This window comes from Balaenoptera borealis, assembly GCF_965194805.1.
Source record: "Balaenoptera borealis genome assembly, chromosome: 14".
NCBI lineage: Eukaryota > Metazoa > Chordata > Mammalia > Artiodactyla > Balaenopteridae > Balaenoptera > Balaenoptera borealis.
The window spans coordinates 7330306-7350843 of NC_138875.1; the positions used below are offsets into that span (position 1 = coordinate 7330306).

Consider the following 20538-nt stretch of genomic DNA (forward strand, 5'->3'; position numbering starts at 1 on the left):
ATTTTGACCCAGTCAATCCTATGTATTTGCTTATTCGTATAAATTGGAAAGTCGTTTCTCATTACAGAGATTAAACAATACTCACTTATAGTTTCTTCTCATGTTTACATTTAAACATTTAGATCTCTGTAGTCCACCCAGATAGGCTTTTTTTCTACTGTAATTAAGATCTAAATAGTATTTCAAAAAGCAGGTAAATAATTTTCCCAAAATACTGTCAATGAATTTTTTGATCATAACTTTCATTTTTTTCCACCATGCCAGTTTAATTTAACCTTAGCATCTACTGTATTCAAATTATATCAGCATAGCAACTGCGGTCCTTTTATAGGCCTGTGTTATAATGCAAATACTTTCAGGTATTTTGTTTGCTTTTAATAATGTGCCAAGAGCTTAAAAACATTAATTTCTTATTTGATGGGGAAAAAATATCCTTGTTCCTTTTGCAGTGGTGGTTCAATGTATTTTTTTTTTGCTGTTGTTGTTCAATGTATTTTTTGTTCTGAATAAATTTCACTTTCCTTCTCCCCATCGTATTTGGACAAAACCCTATCTTAGACACTACATACAAGGTCTTTAAAAGTGTTCATATATTTTTTCTATCTTTATTCACCTTACAGGTTAACAAATTTAAGACATAAAGATAATGTTTATTTTTTGACTTAGTTTCTTTTTGCAGTAAAGCTTGCAAAAGAATGAGTGGAATGGACTTTGAGCTCTTATGAAAAAAATCTCAGCTAAGGTGGGTCAGGAAGGAAGAAATCATCTGAGTGAAGGATTGGGAAGAATGCTGTGGAAAGTATGGTTTACAGGTTGCTGTGGGATTCCAGGTAGCCTGGGAGGCAGGGTACAAGCATTCGAGCTTTTATTTCAAGAGAGAGGGAAGCTGTGCTGTTCTCTGCCATAGCTGCCCCTTTCCTGCAAATTTCCTGGAAAATTTGCTGCCTAAAGATATAGAGATGGCCATAAAGATGGCGCCTCGGTTTCAATTCAATCCTGTTTCCATCAACAACACATACTGATGAGTTTCTTCTCCTTGTAAGGAGCTCTGTGGGTGGCGGTGGGTGAGGTGTGCTGTGGGCAGGAGGACATTTGAAAGATGAAATGGTCTCTGACCTCATGGGATCTGGCTCCAGAGGTGAGCAAATATTTGAATATTGCCTCATTAGACTCTTAGCACAGCTCTGTGATGTAATTAGAAGTGTTGGCATCACTTGACAGTTGAAGGAGGGCTGGCAGAGAAGGTTAGGAATTTGCTGGAGGTCAAACAGCTAAACAGTGAAAGAACCAGGATGAGAATTTCAGATTCCCTGACCATTGCTCTTTCCAGTTAATCGCTGAGTTGGAAAAGTAACATGCTTTTCCTGATTATTTTTATCATTAACCGTAATTGAATAGACAATATTTCTTGAACAAAATTCCACTTATAAACATCAAAGTTACATACTGTTGTGTCTTGGATGACTTAATGCATTAGAACTAAGAAGTAATCTTCATTTATATGCTATTTTGATGGGGTTTTTTTCTACAAAAGATTTCATGTATGTGATCAGGAGCTCATTAGAATGAAGTGGTATCTGTCTTGAATGTTTTCTATTCTTGGTCTTCTTAAGGTGTCAAACCCACCATTAGATCAAGGAACTAGTGAAAATCTGTGAGAAGTCAGAACTATTTAGGAGACTGAAAGAAAAGTCTTTTTCCCCTATGTCATCCTATTTTTTATTGGAATCTTTGTTTTACATTGTTACCCTGTGATGATTAATATACCCTTTCCTAATTTTCCCACTTCCCTTTCTTTTCTGGCTTTAGCTGAATTCCTAATTCCTCCTATAACTTTGTTTCCTCCAGGTAAAACCAATAACCAATCCATCCTCTTCATGGCTGCAGGGACAGCTTTGTTGTTGCTGTTGATTATCCTAATTACCACCGTCATTGCCATTCCTTATAAGAGGTGAGTATTGCAGCTCCTCCTGGGTCTGGTTTTCCCTGAGTAATTCTGATGCTGGGGTTTCTCTATTAATAACCCAGTAGTTGCTCAAGCTGTCTTACGACCCAGGTACTGAGTCCCTGTACTTTGAGCGCTGCTCTTGCACGTAACGGAGAAGGAGCTGTGGTAAAGTTGGAGGAGGAGGCTAGCGTGGCTCATTTCAGAACTAGTCGGAGTGGGCAGTGCACCCCTGCACTAACAAAGCCGGCTGCCTGGTGCCTCTGCTCTGCCTGCTACCCCGTCTCTCCCCCTCCTCCTGCGAAGGAGAAAGGCTGCCAGGTGAGGGGGAGGTATGCGTGTGTGACAGAGAGAGAGAGAGAGATGGATTCTGAGAGGAGAAGATCAGGGTTGAACAGTAATAATGCCTTCATTTATTCATTCATTAAATATTTATTGTGACAGTGGTGACTGAGATATAGTGGCATGCATATTCTAATAAGCAAACAACGTGATTTTAAATGGTTATATATTCTCCGAAACAATCAATGTAGGTGCCTTTATTACAAATTATTGAGAAGAAAGGAGTTGGGAGGGGCTGCCCTAGGGAGAGCTGGTGGCCATTTGGCCTCTTCTAAAGTTTCCTACCTCTTACTGTCTGTGGCACACTGGGCAACTTTCTAGGATGTTCTTGGTTAACTCTTCCCTTCTTAGCTGCCCCATGTTCATCAACTCACCAGTCTAGGTATTTGCTGCAATCTTAGTTGTAGTCATATTGTAGTCATATTGGGTCATATTGTACAATAAGGAATTGTAGTCATATTCCTTATACTTGTGATCCAACTGAAGTATTAAATTCTTAAGGAAAGAAGGAACCAAACTTTTGATGTCTACATTTTGAATGTCTGACACATTGTAGGCACTTACTATATGTTTGCTGAGTGAAGGAATACATCCATCTCCACTCTTCTCCCCCAGTAACGTTACCACTCACGCATGCGTGCGCACACACACACACACACACGCACATACACACACACAGTCCTGCGTGCTTATTGATAGGGTTTCCCATAGGTTTCTCCATCTCGTCGCCGTATCCCCAGCCTCTACCTCTTCGAAGGCTCTCCTCACTGCTCACCTGACTGCAGCAGTACTCCCGAACCTGCTCTCCTGCTCCCAGGTGTCTCCTCTCTTTCTAACCCATCTGTTATTCTCCTGGTTCCTCTTCTAAAAGCTAGACTGGCCACGTCGTCTCCCTGTTTAAGACCTGTTTATTGTCTTTCCACTGGCACCAGAATAATGCTAAGCTCATTAACCTTGTGGCACAGATCCCCTTTGTTCTGACCCCAGCCCAATTGATCTGACCCCAACCTAATATTCATTCATATTTTCTACTTTACTTACTCCCCTAATATTGACAAATTGTATTAAAACTACAACTTTTATTCTGTGAACACGCCTGACTCTTCCCATTTGTTATGCCACCAAAATGCTGATTTCCCCCATATTTGGCCTCAGAATGATCTGATCCTGCAGATCATTCAAGGTGTGGGATGCATGTCTCCTCTGGGAGGGCTGCCCTGCTTCTCCCTCCCTACAAGTAGACATGATGTCACCATCCAGAATCATGTTGCACTTCTTAACCACCACACCTTGCAGCCTGCTTTGTAGTTTAATCATTTCCATGCTTGTCTTCCCTTCTATTCATAATGGCAGGGATTATGTTTTATTCGTTTTTTAGTGTTTGATAGCATTTAGCGCTAATCTTTCCAAATAATGGATGGTCCATAAGCATTTGTCTCATTAAATTGAAACATGAAGCTGTCGCTGTTCCTTTCTCTCCATCATGGGCTGCCCTCCAGTCTTCCCCTGGTCAGAAATTAGCAAATTGAGGTAAGGAACCCAGGATGTTAGTGACACTGAGGATTTCTCTACTGCTTCACCTTGGTTGATTAAAAAATGCACCGAGGGCGGATATGACAGCAGGAGCACATGGGAACACAGGGAATATGGCTAGGAGAGAGTGAGTGACAGGACAGACCTCGAGAGGGTCACAGATATTGGACAGAAAGGATTTAGCTTCATGAAAATGCATCAATTTTACATGAATAGCTAAATTGAACTGTAGAGTATCTTGTCCCACTTGGTTAAATGTGATAAAAAGATCAGTGGACTTGAATGCATAACCATGGTCGAACACCACACAGCAAAAAGCACTTGTTCTTTCTACCTTGTCATTGGTATTGATTTGTGGTCGTTACTTAGAATGGAAACGTCTTGAAAAATGACCCAAGGGACTAAACAATGACCTTCTGAACTCTGTCTTAGCAACTGTTTAGAATAATCCTGCAGCTTCAGCTTCAGATGTGCTGACCTGGAGAGAAGCCAAAATACATCACAGGGTGCCTGAAGGAAACTGAATTCTTCCTTCACGCCCAGCACCGGGGAGCCTGTGAGCAGGAGGCATTTGGAGCACAGTTGGTGTCATTTCCAGTTAGAGACCAGAATAGTGACAATATTCAGTGAGCATGGCTAGGGGAAGGCATAGCACCAGGAAGCGTGACAGGAGCCGAGATACAGTCTAGAGATTGACACCTGAGTCTGTAGGAAGAAATTTAATATTTAGTGAGCAAATGTTAGGCACTTACTTTTACCTTTGTTGTCAGCTTTGAGGTTCACAGCAAATAGGGTGTCTTGGTTTGCCTGCGACTTTCCCGGTTTCAGCACTGATCATTCCTCATCCCAGGGAAACTCCTTAGAATCAAGCCAACCAGAACGGGAATATGTTTACTGTCTTTATTCTACAGGTGAGAGGACTGACCTTTAGAGATGCAAATAACTAGTCAATTGCAGAGCACAAGTTAGACGCAGATCATCCAACTCTAAACTTCATGTTCTCGTTGTATGATAAATAAGTGCTAGGGATGCAATCTATGACATGGTGAATATAATTAACACAGCTCTACCTTATGTATGTCTGTTGTTAAGAGAGCAAATTCTAAGGGTTCTCGTCACAAGGAAAATGTTTTTTCTATTTCTTTACTTTTGTGTCTATATGAAATGGGGGATGTTCACCAAACTTACTGTGGAAATCGTTTCATCATGTATGTAAGTCAGATTGTTATGCTGTACACCTTAAACTTACCCAGTGCTGTATTGTATCAATTGTATCTCAATAAAACTGGAGAAAAAAATCATCTTCTCTTTTCCTCATCACATTGTATATGCTAAGCTTATGTTAAAAATATATTTGTTGGGGTGGGATAGGGAAGGTGGGAGGGAGACGCAAGAGGGAGGAGATATGGGGATTATACGTATATGTATAGCTGATTCACTTTGTTATAAAGCAGAAACTAACACACCATTGTAAAGCAATTATACTCCAATAAAGATGTTAAAAAAATATATTTGTTTATATATATAACACATGTATATATATATATTTGGACCTACTTGGGAAAGTTAACTCTATATTATGATATAACAAGCCTTGTGAAGGATAATTTAACAAAGTATCAAAGGTCATAGATCTTTGTCTGTTTCCTCACTTGTGAAAAGAGGATAATAATAGTGTCTGTATCATAGATTTCTTATGAGGAATAAATAATTTATATAAAAGACCTTAGAAATATGACTTGCACATAGTAAATTTACACATAAAGTAAGTAAATAATTTGTTTAAATACTACTTAATAAGTAAATACATAAATGCACATAGTCTGTGATTCTGTTGACATGGTAGGAGGATTTCATAGCAACTAGAAGAGACCATCAGAGTCAACATTGATTATCTGAAAAACCTTTCCTTGGAGAGAGACCATCTTGCCAGGTTTTCAAAATTTCTGTGAAGTAATTATAACCTCATCTTTAAAAAAAACTCTACATTTTTGTATCTGACTCATCCCCTCTGTGGTTCAATAAGAATCTTTTCTTTAGGGGGATGAAAAGAAATAGTCACCATCTCCCCATGATAACAATTTCCATACACTTGGATATAGTTATTTCATCTTTGCATTCAATTACATTACTCTCTTCTCTTGTATTTTCTTTTCAGAGATTCCTCCTGAAGTTAGGTTTTTATAAGTTTTGTTGAAACTGTGGAGAGTTTATTGAATAGTATGGTTTCGGATGGCCCGTTTTCACCTGCAACAACATGACTGTAGAAGCAGTGAGCCTGGTAGTCAGAAAGGAGGGCTGTGAATTCAAATCCCGATTCTACTGATAACCAACCCTGTGATTTGGGGCGAATTACTCTTCCTCTCCGTGCCTCAGTTCCCCGGTTTGTTAAATAGAGAGTTTTTGATGAAATCTGAATAAAATAATCCATACAGGTGGTTTAGTAAAACACCCGGAAGATTCCATAAAGCTTAGTTATATTGTCATTGTCATCCAAGAAGTTGCACTGTTGGCATTTAAAAGGAAGTTTTAATTGTGGGAAATCTCTAAGTCATTTATGTATCAATAATAACCCACTCTGCACCATTCTTTAGTAAACTCACTGAGATTAATTACTAAGGAACACTGGTTGCATATCCATTTAGTTGCCTTCACCATCTGTGAGCACATTGGAGAAGGTACGAAAAATGAAAAAATTTAGGACAATGGAATTTCGGGTGAGTACGTATAAAACCATTGTGGACAGCTGCTTTAACATAATCACTAAAGGCATGTGGGCTGCAGGTACAGGTGAGGTATTATAGAGCGTCTGAAATAATGCTGGTGCTGGAGTGTCATTCTTATTACCTCTCTTGTACATGTTTTCCCAGAAGGAGAAGGAGACAGAAAAGAGGCCTATTTAAAGAGTACTGGGACACACAGAATAGGGTAAGTTTTCTCAGAATTGTCATTTCCCCCCCCCTTTTGTGCATCATATATGTAAAGTCAGTCCATTTTGCAGTTAGCAATCTTCTTTTTTATTCTCCTTTCAATAACCTAACCAATGCAGTTGCCTGTTGTTCCAGTATCAGCTATTTGATGAAATGGTTATTTTCTGAACTAGTTTCCTATTATTAATACCTTTTGAAACTGTTTGTTCTACATTCACATAAATAAAGGAGCAATTACACTAGATAATAATAATCAACATTGCACATTACCAAAATATGTATTAGTTTCCTAGGGCTGTAGCAACAAAATTACCACAAAGAGGGTGACTAGAAACAACAGAAATCTAGTCTCTCACAGTTCTGGAGGGTTGGAATCCAAAATCAAGGTCTCCGCAGGATCAGTTCCCTCTTGGGACAAGACTCTGTTCTGTGCTTCTCTCCTGGCTTCTGGTGTTGGCATTCCTTGGCTTGTAGATGCATCACTCCAGTATCTTCCTCTGTCTTCACATGACGTTCTTCCGTGTGTGTGTGTGTGTCTGTATCTCTTCTCCTTTTATAATGGAACCAGTCATATTGGACTAAGAGCCCACCTTACTTCAGTATGACCTCATCTTAACTAATTACATCTGCAGCAACCTTATTTCCAAATAAGGTCACGTTAATGAAGGTCTGGGAAGGACAAAAATTTAGGGGGGATGCTATCTGACCCAGTACAGGGCATGATAATATTTTTATGTCGTGAGGTTATTGTGAGGATTAAATTAAATTAAACTAAAAGCATAGCAAGCACATAGAAGGATACAGTGCAGGATATTCATTATTGTTACGATGTTTGGATTAATGTATTAATTAACAGACGTTCAGATTATAAAGCTAAAGACCCTTTTGTTGGGCTGCAGGCATCGAGCGAGCTGTGACACTGTCCTCCTCATTCCACCTGCTCCTGCCCCTTAATGTTTAATTGACAGAGGAGAGATTTCCTTCTGGGTTTAAAGACATGAGCGATGCTCATTTTCGTGCTCATTGTCTCCACTATAGGTCAGATATTCTCTTTAACACATACTATTCTGTTCACAAAATTTTACAATAAAACATTTCCCTGAGTGTTATCTAAAATTACATCCATATGTCTTCAATTTAATTATTTGCCATTGAATGCTACATGGCCAAAACCTCAAGTACTAAAAAGTTTCTGACAATCCAGTGTGTGTGCTTCAAACTTCTTAATAATCTATGAGTTTAACTTTCTTCTTTCTGTTAGGTAGTTACTTTTTTGCAAAACAAAAAAATTTTTTTTCTGAATATCTCATGGTTTGCTTTTGGGCACCAAGTGCGAAGGCTGGAGAAGTCTGGCCTTGTCTGACCTGCCATGCCTGCACGCAAGGAAACTGTGTTCTGTCACATACAATTTCCGGATCCCTTCTCTGTCCTTAGCTGTTGTCCATTCAAGCCAATCCAAAGCCACATTTATTGCTATGAATTTCAGAGAAGGAAAGGCGCTTTGCAACTTCCTCACTAGGTATTCAACTCTTCCAGGCTTTTGCAGAATAATGATAATTTCAATGGTGATTATAAAGATAGTAAGCTGGTCTGTGAAGTTAGACCTACTTGATTCTTTCAGGGTTTTTTAAAGACAAACTACGTAGAAAACAGTAGCACTTGAATTTTCCTTTTACTTTCTCCTCGCAAACACCGAAACCACACTAAATTTTCAGACTACTCACCAAAAGACCCCTCTCTCTCCCTCTCCTTCTCCTCCCTTCAATTCTGCCCCGCCCCCACTCTCTCTCCCCCTCTGTCACTTATGCTTACATATTTTCTGTCACACACATACAGGTGGTCAAAGTGACCCAATTAAGGTAGAGAAGATTAATGACTATATAACATCATCTTGAAAGTGAATGTCCATTTATTTCTGTAATTTTTTAAAAAAATATTTATTTTATTTTATTATGTATTTTTGGCTGTATTGGGTCTTCGTTGTGGGCTTTCTCTAGTTGCGGCGAGCGGGGGCCACTCTTCGTTGCGGTGCGCGGGCTTCTCATTGCAGTGGCTTCTCTTGTTGTGGAGCATGGGCTCTAGGCGTGCGGACTTCAGTAGTTGTGGCACGTGGGCTCAGTAGTTGTGGCTCGCGGGCTGTAGAGTGCAGGCTCAGTAGTTGTGGCGCATGGGCTTAGTTGCTTTGCGGTATGTGGGATCTTCCCGGACCAGGGCTCAAACCGGTTTCCCCTCCATTGGCAGGTGGATTCTTAACCACTGCGCCAACAGGGGAGTCCCTGTAATTTTTTAATTGTGTTCAGTTGCTTATTTTTAAGCCAGGACACTGTGTACTTTAAAAATATTTATTTTTCCATTCAACAGAAATTAATGATTATCCACTATGGGAAAATACTGTACTAGACTTTCCATATAAAAAATGCAAATAATGGTTCTCTTCGAAATAGCCTAACATCAGGAGAGGGAATTTTACATTTAAACAGGTAATTTATATCACAATATATCAAGTGATAATCAAGGCTAGGTCTCTGTTGTATCTCACTCACCACCCTGCAAATCAAGAATGTAATTTCTCACAGAAGTTCAATACAGTGAAGAGAATGTTTTATGAAATTAGCTGTAATAGAAATTTGACCTATATCATGGTTGAACTAAGGAGAGATTTATGTTTTGAATGTCTTTATTAAGTGCTGAAATGCACTGAATTATTAACATCCTTTGTGTTTGTCTTTCTAGGCAACCAACAACTACAGAAGTCCTGTCCCTGCCAATCAACCTTCAGATGGTGCAGGAGAGGATATTTATGTCAACTACCCAACCTTCTCTCGTAGACCAAAGACTAGAGTCTAAGCTTTTCCCTTAATCTGAGCATATTAATGATGACTATTATGCACATGGATCTTTATACAATTTCTTCCCACTATTTAATGTCTACCTTGGATACTAGTTGACCGAATTTATTTCATTTGACAGGAAAAATACTGCCTTACCTAGAGAGCATTCTTAACAGAAATGTTTTAGAAAACCTGACTCTAATTAGCTTACACATAAAAGGAAACTTATTGAATCATGTAATGGAACAATCAAGGGGAGAACAAGCTTCAGGCAAGGGTTATTTACCAGGGCTTAAATATTATGTCTAGAGTTAAGTATGGATATAAGACAGTTCCTGCATGTCCTTTCACAGTGTTGGATCCACTTCCTTGGTGTTAGCCTAACTCTCATTCAGGCTTTTCCCTTGTGTTTCCAAGATGACTGCCAACAACTCTTGGCAATTCATAATCCTTGTTTCTGTCTGGTAAAGAGTTTGCTCTGATAGAACAAACACATTTGGTTACTTGTCCATCATAAAACAGTCATTATGGCCAGAAAGGATGAAATGGCTTAAGTCAGTTAAGGGCTCACCTCTAAAGCTAGGTAGGAGTGAGACCAAAGCACACTACTGGGAAATTCAGAGTTTTATTAGAAGAAGTAAAGGGGAGCCTGGAAGCTGGGCTGGTTGCCAACAAATGCGGACTGTAATGACCTTCCAAGACATCTTCTGTTAGCCAGCTAAAAAGAGTAGGAGGGCAGGTCTAGGTTAGCTCTCTCTCTTCCCACTTCTAGAACCTACTCTGTCAGCTTGGTCCAGAAGAGTACTTGGCAGTAGAATGACTAAATGGTCAAGAGGAAGATAAACATGACAGGGAAATCTCTTCCTTTTCTATTCTCAAATAAATTCATTTCTGATTTCATATAGAATTTCACTATCCCTGGTTTAGCCTTATGAGCAAGAGTAGTAGATGATCCAACAATAACTTAATTTTTTTATATTGAATTTTTTATACTTTTGAGAATTATTTTTAATATATAATTTCTCTCAAAAGAGTCAGGTACCTAGACATTATTAGTTTAAAAAAAAATAATTATGTGAAATATAAATACAAGAAAAAGAATGATAGTTGGAAGTGGTGGTATAGGGTGGTAGGGTAGAAAAGAGAGGGGGAAGAGCACTGGGAGGGTGTAGGGAAGGAGGAAAAGGGATCAAAGAATAGGAAGGTACAGAGAAACTTCTGTTGCTTCAAAGTTTGGCCAAAAACACAGTTTGGCCTAATATTATGAATGACAGGGCAATTAGAGACCATGCCTGCCATTGTCCAAATTCTAGATGCAGGCAACAATGAAAAGTATTTGTGAAACCCAATAATGGTCATGGTCACCTTGAAACCACAGTGGTTTGGTAATGACCAAATATAATGATCATTCGTGTCTCTAATACTCGTCTTTAAAAGATTCTTATTTCTAGGCAGTTCCCTGGTGGCCTAGTGGTTAGGATTCTGGGCTTTCACTGCCATAGCACAGGTTCAACCCCTACTTGGGGAACTGAGAACCTGCAAGCTGTGTGGCACAGCCAAAAAAAAAAGAAAGAAAGAAAAAAAAAGATTCTCATTTCTAAAAGGTTCATCACAAAAGCTGCATTTAGGTTTCAAAGTTGGAGACTTTTCATGATAATCTTAAGCAATCCCAAACCAAATTCTCATATTGTCTAGACAGATTCTTAAGCTGTAATTTACAGTTTTAGCAGACCAGTGGATATTTTATGATTTTATCTTTAAATACATGCACGCCACATAGTGCAATTATCTGTGAATTACAGAAATTGTGAATGCCCCTACCTGTTTCAGAAGGGAAAAAGTAAAACCGACCACTCCCGGTTGTACTTACGTACATGCAATGAGAGTTAGCTCTCATTTTTATTTTGTTTGCTTATAGATCTTTATATCTGGATTCAAGAAGTGTTTCCACAAATATATTTGTAACAAAGTTGGAAGGCAGTTTTACAAGAAAACCATCTACTGTTTTCTTGACTTTATCAGATCAATGAAAGTTTCCATGGCTGAATCTATCAATTTGCATGGTGAAGCAAACTTAACATCCTTTAAAAGATAAACGATTTCTTTTCCCTAAAAGTTAATAAAAATATTACTTTCTGGAAGATTCTGATAACCAAATCCTCAATGACTAATGTAGGTGAGGAGTAAAACATTTCTACCATTACAGTATGGTTTCAGGGAAGATTTTTGTGGCAAACCCCTTACGTGTTGCAAAGCCTCCAGAACACTTGAAACTCATCTCGTTTTCCATGGGTGTTTTAACCTTTTATAAAAATCTCTCACTCAGAATACTTATGAGAACTATTTACTCTGTCCCTTCTTTTCTATAAATTCTTCCTCTGCAGGGCTCAGAATTTTTTCGGGGATTTGGAACCTTCCTAAGTCCTGCTGCAATTTCTCTGATCTCCTCTACTGATCCTGCTACACTGTCAGCTGTTATGCTGATGAAATTCTGTTCATTCATTTTCTTTCTTTGGATATTCTACTTAACAAATCACTTTCATTGTAGTCTCTTTAATATTATACCTAACTTGCTGGAGTTGTGAACTCTACCTAATATATGTAAAAAACTATGCCTACTATATATATATATATACACACACACACTATATATGGTATCTATAGTAGGTATATTGTATATATATAGTATGTGTGTATGTATGTACATACATACACACATATATATATTTTTTCCCTAATCTGTTGTACCTACTATTCCAGTTGTTACTAAGGAAACAGATCAAAACAGATCCACGGAATGAGAGGTCAGACTTGAATTAAATTATGTTTTAAATCTTTTTTGCAAGGTGTTATTTAGGAAACAAGATGCTTCCTAAGATTCTTTTTTACATATATAATTTATACTGATACATAATACATAATAATCTGTGTTTCCTTTGAATGCCCTTATTTTAGTATTTACATTAAAGTAACCAGTTACAAGGAATTGCTGTGTGATGACAAGGTAGGTAAGTTTGTTAAATGTCATTATAGAGTACACAGTTTTGTCAGGGAAAGAATACATCTTATTAACCTACAATGATTAGGGTATTGATTATATTATCATCAGAGAGACCTTGGAACATTATTTAAAAGCCTTTATGCATGATGAGAAAACCGCCTAGGAATTTCATTAGCTGTAATCATGCTTATATGGGTGGGAGGCAGGTGGATGAGGTTAGTGCTTTCGGTTAGTAAATAGTCACATTTATAGAAAGTTTTAAGTAATTCCGTTTATTACTAAAATATTATACATATACATTTAAAATACTTTGACTATCAATTTACAAGATAAAGTAAAATAAAAATAATTTTAGTAGGTTTACTTTTATTGTAAACATCCAAGTTATGTTTGTTTATATAGAACTATGTTAAAAAAAAACTACAGCTACATTACAGCAATTTTCCAAATTGGTAGAGTCCACATCGTAATTAGAAATCACTGTAATCAAAATGCTTCTCCTTGATTTTTAATAACGTGCTGTATTTTGTACTGCTGGTGTGAAATGTCAGCAAGATTGAAGATACTGTAGAATACAGATGCTTATATAGTGAGAATGAAGGTGCTAAACAGTGAGTACAAAGTTTAGCTTCTTTCCACAGTAGAGATAAGAAAATATCTTTGAAAAATATAAAACAATATAAACATGTAATACCATTATTTTATTATCATCTTTAGTTAGGCCACTATTAGAATGCAGTGTCTAGAAAGTATTGACCTTCACGTGCAGGCTTTTTGCAGAAATTAATACACTTTTCCACTAGTCTGTTCATTGGATTATTCTAAGTCAAGTCTCTAGGCTCTTAAACATATATCTGAAAAGTAAAAATAAGGTTTTTTTAAAACTTTTCTATTGCTAGTGATTGGATAGGTAGAACTATGGCTTCTAGAATTAACTGCAATGCTTTCTTAAAAAATGTTACAAGTCTTCAAGGTTGGATTACATATTATGTTTTTCAAGATTTAAAGCACTATGTTGTAAGGTGTTGTAAGAAAAGATCTAATTTGGGGGTATGGGTGACAAATGTCTGGAATAATCCCCATTTATTGCCTATTGTCCCCGTTTGAATGATAAGTAACATAGTCACCCTCTTTAGAACATTTTTTTCTGGTTTTATGTGTAATTTCAGACTTGGGTTTTGTAAGGCATGCAAATGTTTACCTTGATATACTGTATTCTGTTGTTTGAATGAATAAAATGTAGAGCTCCAAGATCGTTAGTTTCACTTGTTATCAAAGAATATTAGGAGAAGATTGCTACAGAATAATATTAACATGAAGAGTTAAATGCAGAAAAAAATCAAACCAGTGATACTTTGTAGCTTCTATCTCAATGCAACATTCAGTTCATCTTATAAGTGCATGTAGTTCAAAGAGTCAAAGTGTGCTGTTCAAGGGTTTTTTTTTTTTTGCAAAAAAATAGTAGTTCCCTGTCCTTCACATTTTCCCTCCATTGAGACAACAAATTTCACTTCTGATTATTTTTTCTACTTTTCTGAATAGTATACAGATATCATTGCTAGATTTTTTTAAATTTTAGACATTTTTTATTGATTTAGATGTCTTGCTCTCCACGAACTCACCACACATGTATACCTTTCCCATGTACCCATCCTTCCAAAATATTTATATTAAAATTTTGATTATTTCAATATTTGGTGTTTATTTTTAATGATCTTGCCAATACTCTTCTTAGTTGAATCCCATGGTAAAAATGATTATGCATTCTCTCCTACATATCTTTTTTTCCTACCTAGAGTTAATAATTGTCTCTTTTTGTAGTTTACTGTTTTTGTATTTACCATAAATTTATCTCAGACTCTTCACCAATGGTCTAAAGGATCTTTCCAGATCCTCTGACATGCAATAGATATTTAGGCAATCTCCTCCTCCTAAAAAATTACTCTAGAATGTTGACTTGGGCTGATAAACAGTGGTTCTTTCTGCATAGCTGTCATCCTGATGTCTCTCTTCATCCAGAAAAAAAGTAGAGAGGACAGTACAACCTGGAGTCAATTTGAGAAAATTTCCCAGTATAAAAGGATATGAGGTGCCAGATTACAAGTATTTAAGCAGTACCTAGAAAACGGCACAATAAGAAGCCTGTTATATTTGGGTTTGTGTCTGTAAAAGTTGAGGGTACTGGTTTTAAGCATTAGAAGCAGATGCTGACTATGTTATAGAAAAAACAGTTAATTTATTTGAGTGATATGGGTGGCTCATAGCAGTTCCAGGACACTGATGGAACAAGTTTAGAAAATGGAGAAAAAGTGGCAACTCCAGTGGTCCACAAGCAGGAAACCACTTTGAGCTCTGATAACTTTCTTTCTTCACTCTTCAAAATTTAATCTCAACTGATTTTGTATTTTTCTGCTAATTCATTCTTAAGATGATCTCCTTCTTATTTAATCGCTTATTCATGACAACCTTTATTCCTGGTATTCAAAAATACTTATAGTGGATAAGACTATTATCCTTTAATCTGATGATTGGGTAAGACTGAAATCTCCAATTTACTCTCAATGTTACTAAAATTTCTTGCTACAGCTTTTGATGTGGCTTCAGTTGTGCTAATTATCTTGCTTTTAAATTTTATCATTTCTAATGAAGATCATCAGAAGCAAATTTTGATTTTTTTTTAGCTCCCATGATAAACATACAAAGAAATGTAATAGCTCAATAGCTTCTAGAGACATACAAAACTCTTCTAGCCTTTCTATAATCTTAGATGTCTGTTTGATCATCATTTCAATGGCTAATGAATAGCTAGCTATTATAAATTTGGGCTATTGACAAAAATATTGTTATATGTTTTTACTATGCACTATAATTCTCAAAGAAATTTCTTACATTATCCCATTTAATTTTTAAAACAACTCTAAGATATAGGCAAGTTAAATATGATTATCCAAATCGACAATTGAGGCAAAAAGATCCAGAGAAACTGTGTGCCAGATTGTGTTTTGTCCATTGGATTAACAGAGGAACTGTAAGTCCTGGAATCTCCTTTTTTTTAATGTGGTTATGGGTTAGAATTGGCTAAAATGGAACTTGCATGAGGTGTGGGACACTGGGTATTGCTCTGTGTAGGTTATTTAGGACAATGTTGATGGACGGATGGAGAGGGTCTGGCACGTTCCAGCTTGTCTTTACCCCCCTCTATTGCATGTCCAGCTCTTCCTGACTGCTGACCCTGCAGACCAAAAATCACCCCAGATATTGCTACATGTTTGGCTGCAGAACCACAGAGGCAATGGGTATTCAGTGGCAGCAGCTCCACAGACACCTCTTACAAGCTTCCCCTTTATAGCAAGGTAACAGGATAAAAGGTCAATATATTCTTTTTAAAGTCAATTGCGGGCTTCCCTGGTGGTGCAGTGGTTGAGAGTCTGCCTGCCAATGCAGGGAACACGGGTTCGAGCCCTGGTCTGGGAAGATCCCACATGCCACGTAGCAACTGGGCCCGTGAGCCACAATTACTGAGCCTGCGCGTCTGGAGCCTGTGCTCCGCAATAAGAGAGGCCGCGATAGTGAGAGGCCCGCGCACCGCAATGAAGAGTGGCCCCCGCTTGCCGCAACTAGAGAAAGCCCTCGCACAGAAACGAAGACCCAACACAGCCATAAATAAATAAATAAATAGCATTCCCTTTAAAAAAAAAAAAAAAAAAGTCAATTGCTTTCCTACATACCAGCAATGAACAATCAGAATTAGATATTTAAAAATCAACGTCGTTTACCGCAGCACCAAAAGTATACATATAAAGTACTTAGGTGTATTTTTAACTAAATATGTACAGGACCTGTATGCTTTGTATCCTATTAACTTGTTGTATTCACTTGTTAGTTTCAGGTTTTTTTGGTAGATTCTTTGGAGTTTTCTGCATAGACAATTAAGTCTTCGGCAAATAAAGGTAGTTTCATTTATTGCTTCCCAATCTTTATGCATTTTATTTCTTTTTCTTGTGTTATTGTGGCAGCCTGGACTTCTAGCAAAATGTTGAATAGGAGTGATAAGATAGTCCATTCCTGCCTTCTCTCAACATTAAGTATGGTGTTAGCTGTGGGTGTTTTGTAGATGTTCTTTATCAAGTTGAGAAAGTTTTTCTCTGAATTTGCTGAGAGTTTTTTAAAAATCATGAATGGACGTGGTATTTTGTCAAATGCCTTTTCTGCTTCAATTGATATGATTATATTACTTTTCTTTGTTAGCCTGTTGATGTGATGGATTACATTTCTGAATTTTGAATGTTGAACCAGCCTTGCATAACTGTAATAAATCCTAGCTGATAACAAAAATTATTTTTAAGCATTGTTGGATTTGTTTTGCTAATATTTTGTTGATTTTTTTTTCATCTAAGTTTATGGGAGATATTTATCTTTTTTTTTTGGCAATGTTTTATCTGGTTTGATATTAGGATAATTCTGACTTCATAGAATGAGTTAGACATGATTTCTCTGCTTCTGTTTTTTGGAAGAGTTGTAGAGAATTGGTATTATTTTTTCCATAAATCTTTGGTAGGATGGTACTTTCACTTTGGAAGGTTATTAATTTTCGATTCAATTTCTTTAATAGATATAGGGCTATACAGTTCATCTATTTTTCCTTGTGTGAGTTTTGGTAGTTCATGCCTTTCAAGGAATTGGCCCATTTTATCTGTTATCAAGTTGTTAGCATAGAGTTGTTCCCAATATTCCCTCATTACCCTTTAACATACAATTGTTTCTTCAATTGGCTATCCGTAATGATGACCCTTCTTTATTTATGATAGTGGTAATTTTTGTCTTCTCTCTTTTTTTCTTGACTACCCTTGCTTGGCCTTACTAATTTTTTTTTTCTCTTTTCAGAGAATCAGGTTTTGGTTTCATTGATTTTTTTCTGTTATTTTCAATTTCATTGATTTCTGCTCTAATTTTTATTATTTTCTTTCTTCTGCTTGCTTTAGATTTATTTTGCTCTTCTTTCTCCAGTTACCTAAGGTGTAAGCTTCGGTTATTGATTTTAGATTTCTCTTCCTTTCCAGTCTTGGCATTTAATGCTATAAATTTCACTGTATCTCACAAATTCTGGTAAGCTGTATTTTTATTTTTATCTAATTAAAATATTTTTGGATTTTTCTTGAGGCTTCTTTGACTCATGGGTTATTTTAAAATGCTTTTTAAACCTCTCTATATTTTTGGATTTCTCTACTATATTTCTCTTACAGAGTTCTAATTTAATTTTGTTGTAGTCTGAAAACATTATTTGTACGATTTCTATTCTTTTAAATTTATTCAGGTGTGTTTTATGGCCCAGAATATGGTCTACCTCGGAGAATATTTCATGTGAGCTTGAGAAGAATGTGCATTCTGCTGCTGGATGTAATATCCTATAAATGTTAAGTAGATCAAACTGACTGATAGTGCTGTTCAAGTCACCCATATTCTTTCTGATTTTCTCCCTGCTTGATCTATCACATGCTGATAGAGACATGGTGCAGTCTCCAGCTACAGTTATAGATTTGTCTATGTCACCTTGCAGTTTTATCAGCTTTTGCCTCGTGTATTTTGATGTTCTATTATTAGGAACATACAAGTGTTTCTTGGAGAATTGACCACTTTGTCACATGTAATGCCCTTTTTATCCCTGATAACATTCCTTGTTCTGAAGTCTGCTCTGTCTAAAATTAAACAGGTGCTCCAGCTTTCTTTTGAATTGTGTTAGCATGTCCTATATATCTCCAGCTATGGGCTTGGACCATGGTAGACATTGGATTGGCCCCCAGGAGCCCTCACTGTGGCCCAGAATGCTCTGGAAGTGTACACACTCTCGGCCCACACATGTGCAGTACATACGCCCACCCTGGCTTTGGTCAGTCCTGCCCCTGCATGTCCTTTGGCCCAGAGCCTGGTCCCCACAGCTGGCTGTGCCTTTGGGGTGAGACTTCAGTGCACTGTGATTCAGATTGAGGGTTGGGAGCCCTTGACAATGATTGGGGTTTGCTTGAAAGATGGTGTGGACCAGACTGCCTACTGACAAGTCTGGAATAAGGGCGTCTGGCAACTGGGGCGCCCAGGTGTTTCCCATCCAAGGACCCTCCATCCTCTCCCCGACCCCTCACCCCACCCCAGGAACTCCTGAGATCAGGAGACCTCGGGCTCGTCTGGGATGAATGCTCCTGGCAGCGTCTCGGGCATTTTCTGCTGTCCTCTTCGCTGCTCCTGACACTGAGCACAGCCTATACCCCAGCCTCTTCTCTACCTGAGCCTCTACCTGGACCTGCACTTTGCTCCCCACCCGTACACAGCCACAGTCACAAAGTGCGTCCTGAGAGCTTCACATGCGCCCCCTTCCCTTCCTGGGAGACTTCACAAAGAAGAAAAAAGGAAAAAATGTACCAAGTACTCCTAGGTACTCCTCAGAAAGATTTTCCCTCTTGCAGCTCTTTTGTCTGCAGTCTGCTGTGATTATACTGGACCCCTACTGGTGTGATGGCAAGTGGGCGGGGGGAGGGTATTCTACTACTGTATGATTCAGTCTCAGCCTATGACTTTGTTAAGTTCACAGATGTTTCCCCGGCGGAATTGCTTTCCCTCTTGCCCTCTACCCCAATCCCTGGCTGCAGAGTTTCCAGTCTACTTCCATGACAGTCTGGCCACTGTTAACTATGTTATTATGATTATGATTTTTGTTTTTCTTTCTTAGGTGAGACAGGAAGGCTGCAGGAGCTGGGACTAGGTTTGAGAACTGTGCTCTGACGAAGTCCTTTCCTCTGGAGCGTAGGTCTTTGTTACTGAGAAGGCTCTTGGCTTATTTCACAGTGGTGATGCTGCCCCTTCCCTGGCCAGATCCATGAGGGAACGTTTCTTGGATCCTCGTGGTGAGACTCTGGTGGCTTTCGGGGTCCCTCTTAGACTATGGTTCCCATGAGTTTCTCACGCTTAGTCCACAATTATGTTCAGCAATTCGTCCAGCTCACCATGTACGTGTTCCTATTAGTTGATGGCCTCAGAGCTTCTGCTCCAGGTGAGGAGATATTGGTTGCTGTAGCAGTCTGGATGTGTCTGTCTCTGCAGATTTTGCAGTGGAGGTTTGCCTTGTGACCTCAGTTCTCTGATAGATCCAAGGAAAGTCACTGATTTTTAGTCTGTTCAGCTTTTTCGTGTTGTAATCATGGCCACTGCCAAGCTCTTTCTGTGTTGGCATTAAACCTGGAAGTCCTTCCCCACGTACTTTTAGTATATGTATTTTCTACTGTCTTGGTTTCTGGCCTGTTTCTTTGTCCTGATTTTGTGATGCTTCACTAGGGTGGCCTGACACTGGATTCCGACCCGTCTGACTCTCTCTGTTCCATACTTATTTTTGTCCCACTTTCATGGGCCACAGATCCACATGACAAAATAGTTATTGTCTATGCAAATTGAGCACAAATAAAATGTAGAATACAATCTGAAGATTTGTATGAGATCATATGATCATACTGAGTTTCCCTGACTGTTCAGATCAACATCAGGCCTTATAAAATTTTTAGTCCAAAAAGAAGCAAAAGGTAGTAAAGAGACATACCATCTCAAGCCACAAGAAGACAAAAATGTGTCAAGTCTATGCAGTCAGCAAAAACTAAGTCAGAGGAACTGTCAGTAACACCCATCCATCCCAGAATACAGTCTGAGGCACCAGACTTCATGACTTTTTTTGGATGCTGCTAAAATGGAATAAATGCAAGTCAAAGGAAAGTGTTTCCCTGGTTACATGTATTCAGTATAAATTTATTTTAAGGATTAGTTGCACAGAAGGTAAATGAGAATCAGAAGAATGCATGGGTAAGAGGAAACAAGACAGTAACAGCATGATCAGGGTGTATATATACATATGAATGTTAGGCTTCAATGGAAGAAAACACACAATGCAAAGCAAGATAAACAAAACAGAATGGCAAC

At 38.0% G+C, this 20538-nt stretch overlaps 1 protein-coding gene across 2 annotated transcripts in view; it reads left to right on the top strand.

The window, feature by feature from the left end:
• The window catches only part of CD226 (CD226 molecule), a 90481-nt gene extending 74508 nt beyond the window's left edge, over positions 1-15973 (top strand). Inside the window, exons 4-6 of one of the 2 annotated variants that reach the window (XM_082355279.1) lie at positions 1849-1951; positions 6691-6748; positions 9484-15973. In XM_082355279.1, the coding sequence (XP_082211405.1) occupies positions 1849-1951; positions 6691-6748; positions 9484-9597 (275 nt within the window). In that variant the 3' untranslated portion in view covers positions 9598-15973. Of the gene's footprint in view, positions 1-1848; positions 1952-6690; positions 7198-9483 lie in introns of those variants that run through there. The other variant, XM_082355278.1, reaches the window with a different exon arrangement.
• The last annotated feature ends 4565 nt before the right edge of the window (positions 15974-20538 follow it).